The sequence below is a fragment of the Tupaia chinensis genome, unplaced genomic scaffold (genome assembly GCF_000334495.1).
Source record: "Tupaia chinensis unplaced genomic scaffold, TupChi_1.0 Scaffold000668_1, whole genome shotgun sequence".
NCBI classification, from domain to species: Eukaryota; Metazoa; Chordata; class Mammalia; order Scandentia; family Tupaiidae; genus Tupaia; species Tupaia belangeri.
This window is the reverse complement of record NW_006160190.1, coordinates 467,061-471,455: the sequence shown is the minus strand read 5'-3', so window position 1 is coordinate 471,455 and position 4,395 is coordinate 467,061. Positions and strand designations below refer to the sequence as shown.

At 37.8% G+C, this 4,395-nt stretch overlaps 2 protein-coding genes across 2 annotated transcripts in view; both read left to right on the top strand.

Annotated features, from left to right (window-relative positions):
• Positions 1 to 156, top strand: part of LOC102468669 (vomeronasal type-2 receptor 116-like) — a gene marked incomplete at its 5' end in the record, with an annotated part of 8,394 nt that extends 8,238 nt beyond the window's left edge. Inside the window, 1 exon segment of the mRNA XM_014592170.1 lies at positions 1 to 156. This exon segment is cut by the window's left edge and continues 31 nt beyond it. Within this exon segment, the coding sequence (XP_014447656.1) occupies positions 1 to 156 (156 nt within the window).
• A 276-nt stretch (positions 157 to 432) lies between these two features.
• The window catches only part of LOC102468250 (vomeronasal type-2 receptor 116-like), a 21,066-nt gene continuing 17,103 nt past the window's right edge, over positions 433 to 4,395 (top strand). Inside the window, exon 1 of the mRNA XM_014592169.1 lies at positions 433 to 473. Within this exon, the coding sequence (XP_014447655.1) occupies positions 433 to 473 (41 nt within the window). The remainder of the gene's footprint in view (positions 474 to 4,395) is intronic.

Genomic DNA, 4,395 nt, shown 5'->3' with positions numbered 1-4,395 from the left:
ATGGTGGCCGTGGAGGTCTTCTCCATCTTGGTCTCCAGTGCAGGGCTCCTGGGCTGCATCTTTGCCCCCAAGTGCTACACTATTCTGATAAGGCCTGATAAGAACTCATTGAAAGATTTAAAGAGCAGAAAATTTTCTAGAGGAAATGAGGCCTGATCTCATAAGTCCATTGTATATTTTAGGGTTTTAATATAAATACCCTGATTTTGCATACTAATATGATAATGTAATGAAAACTGATTTCACTTTTTATATCTATTATATTATAAAATTAAAAATAAATGCATAAATTAGAAAACTCTGTCAAGTTATTTTAAAGTAATGCAGGTAGAAGAAAAATAATATGAAAAGAGGAAGGAAGTGCTAGTTCGAGAATAGATTTCTCTTTAGTATCCACACATACAGCCACTTAATTTAAGGACTTGTGCCAGAATGATCAAGGCACAGAACCAGAAAATGAAACAGGTGGAGGGGTGAGTGGTTTAAATTAGTGAAGAATTGGGAGTATGGGAAATTCTAATCTTCTCTATAATGAGACTCACTCCTTTGTAAATCATGAAGCCCATTTGTATTACAAGGATTCTGCAGACCCAGAAGTGATAGTAGACATAACAGAAAAGTGCCTTCCATAGGTTGCACGGGGATTATCAATGGCCAACATCATTTCTATCCCTTCTTAATTAAACTTCAAATAGAACCAGGATGGAATCATAGAGCCCAATGAGAAGGAAGTCTGCAACATGTTTCTCCACATTGTCTCTCTTCTATCTTAACTACTTTTTTCTTTTTCCTTCTTTTTCTTAAGAGTTCTGAAGTGACCAGTTATGCTAAACTAGGGAAACTCTGGTAGACATCGAATACATAAAGACTTCTTTTAAGACATCTTTAATAAGACCCTCAAAGTATAGGCAATCATTAAAAAAAATATACAAATTGGATTACATAAGGTGAAAAACCTACACAGAAAAAAAAAATTAGAGTGAATTGATCACCTTAGAATGTGAGACTGTATTTCTAAACTTTGCCTAGATAAGAGATTGATAACTTAAATCTTTGTTTCTTGCACAGAGTTTCTCCAGGGTTTTAAAAATTACACATGTAGTTCTTGTTGATTGTGACATCAACTGTCTCTATCTTCTCTATATCCCTCTTAAAAGTTCGATACAATCACCCTCAGGCTCTACTGGACACAAGAATGCTGTCTGATAATGAGGTGATCTCCAAAGACTCGCTGAGCCATGATGAAATCGTAAAGCCCAACTGAGAAGGAAAGTCTAAAACATGTTTTTCCAGATTGTGTTATCAACATGGGGGTGACAGGTGCAACGCTCCAGGGTAGGGGGATTCCCCAGAGCTCCTGGATGGGACTGAAGTGAAGCAGAGAACAGATAGGGAAGCCAGAGCTCCTCTCATCACAGTGGCACTAAGAGAAAGGTCTAAGCACTGTGAGGTCCCTTGTAAATGCCATCCTTTGGCTCCCACCTGTGCCCTTGTCTGGCACGCCAGTCTGTCATATATGCATTCTATAGACTGATGGTCTACAGTGAAAGTGGGGATCTGCTGTGCCCTACAGAGAGATAGATTCTTCCTGGAAGGGGCTCATTCTTTACATCTAATCCACATCCCTCCGTTCCTCAGCTCAGGGTTTTGTCTCTGTTTTTGGCAGGCAGTGACATGTCATTCTATCAAATTTGCCTCTTGCTAGTCCTGCAGACATTACACACTGCATGTGAGGTGACATTTCAGACTTGTATGGGATACGATAGGCCAACTGTCTACAGAGATGGGGACCTGGTCCTGGGTGGGTTTTTCCCTCTTTACACATGGGTTTCAGAAGAATGGATCATCCGGCTATCTTTTCTGACCCAGCCCATGCTAGAAGAGAAATTCGAATGGTAAGTGACATGTGGGTGACATGTTGTTGCATATCAGTTTATAACTGAGAACATAATTATAACTGTGATTTTCAAGTGTATGTGAGTGTTTCTAACCGAGCCTGGGGATTTGGAAAAGTGAACATAGATATGGCAAATATGCAGATCAATATATTATGAATTTTTCTACCCGTTTTTTCATCCCCTATGTTTCTACTAGCTTTTTTTTTTTTACATTTTTCTCCTATCCCTTAATGACAGAAGAAAGAAATCAATATGTTTGTTGTCCATCTTATCAGCTTCATCCCCATGATAAGACTTTGGGAGGCTTGAATGAGTAGGAGTACTGAGCCTCAGTCCCCTCACCTGTTGTGTAAACTGACTGAGGGAGTCACACAAGCATATCAGATACACTGGCCCAATGGCATGAAGCAAATGGTAGGATGAAGGAGATGACCCTGGGTGCCCACTTCTGGCAAAGGCATTGTTGAAATATGACAAGTACAGCAGGTGGGGGTGTGAGATCCATCAGTGTAAACAGACCACGTTCTGTGAAAACTCAGCTGCTGAATCCCGTCAGCTTGAGGCATTTGGCTTTGTGATTCCGAGGGTCAGAAGAGACAAGGAGCTCCTCTTCCAGAAAGGGATGACATCTTTTTCTTTCATCCTGATTTCTAACATCTCCATGAAATATGCAGGACCTGTATGGAACTGGGGCTTTATGCAACAATCTGGCACACATCTGTCAAAGCAGGATGATTCTCTTTTTAAAACTTTTAAATTTAGTTTTATTTATTATTTTAAAATATGTGCTATAGAGGGAAAGTAACACTGAAAATATGTGTTATTTATTATTTTAAAACATGTGTTTATTATTTTAAAATATGTGTTACAGAGGGAAAGTGAGAAAGCAAGTCACCAGGTCTAGCGTTCAAACTGTGGTCGATTCCACACCCAAGAAATACAAAAAACACCACATACAATCAACTCAGGTTGTTCTCCAAGGCACGCCATAGTCACACTGACCAAAACCACAGATAGAGACAAGATATAAAATTTGTTATGAGAGAAACATCAAGTTACTTTCAAAGGATATCCCATCAGGTTAGCATCAGACCTCTCGTCAGAAACAAAGCAAGCATGGAATGAGTGGGAAAATGTATTCAAAGTATTAAGAGAAAAACCATTTCAAACAAGAATACTAGATCTGCCAAGATTATCCTTCATATGGGTAGCAAATCCTGCAACATTCTCAGATAAACAAAACCTGAAAGAATTTACCAACACCAGACCAGCTCTTCAAGAAGTTCTGAAGGGACTCCTATACCAGGAAAACTAAAGACTAACAGACAGAAATAAGAGAACAAAAAAATGACCAAGAAAAGGGCCAAATGAATGATAGGGACAAGTTCAAAAATATAAATAATAGTGTTGAATGTTAACTGCAGGATTTAAATGGAAAGATCAGACCATAGTAACACTGAAAATTCAGCAACAGAGAGATGACCTGAGACTGAGCTGGTGAAATAGAATTCTATGACCTTTATCTGAAACATTACTGATTATCTTCTATGCTTTTTCTGCCAGATTGAAGGATATGGGTTTTCTTTTGGGTTGTTGATAAGTTCAGCAACTTGTTAGCAAATTGTGTTTTGGTTGAAACAGAAACTTTTCTCCCTTCCAGACCCCCCTTTCAATAGGAAACTATTAGTGAGCATCCATATTTTGAGGCAGAATGGTTTTGGGCATAAGTTCAATAACACAATAGTATCTGTTGCCTTGCATCAGAAATTGAATTCTTACGAGGCTTTGTGCAAATAACCGACCAAATTGAGGTTAACCTAATTGGTTAGGCAAATAAGTTAGTCTATACCTCCCTTCAGTAGAAGAGAATGGAGAGAGCAAAAACATTCCAGCAGAAAATAACAGTGCACTTGTCACTAGATTGTAGCTTTGTCCGTATTTTTAGTTTAAGATCTTTTGTGGATCAATAAAATGTCAAAAAATGTGTTTTATGTAAGGGAGGGGGGAAAGAAGAAAAAAAAAACAAGTAAAAGTGTGCCTAATTGAGAAATAAACTAGAAGCTGTTTGTGGATGCTAATGTTTCTACTAATATTTTTGTCTTCACTGACACACACGTTATTTGTGCTGGAAAAAGAAATGCCGTACACTGTGAAGACATGTGATTAAATGTAAATTAATAAAAATAGTAAAAAGAAAAACACACCCAGTTTCTATGCGCATACCTTGCTATGTGACCTAGGATAGAAATAAGATGACATTTTGGGATAACCCACATTCTTCCAAAAGACTGATGAACATAATTGTAAACCTGGCATGTAGCCAATAGTTTGAGTGTTGTATATTTCGGTATTGCTAAGAGAGTGAATTACTAATGTTTTCACCACAGAACATAAAATATTGGAGGTGATAGTTATAATACTTTAATTTCATCATTTCAAATTTTATTAAAAAATTTTTAACATTGAGTGAGCTGGCAGTGGGGTGTTTAAAGTGCTG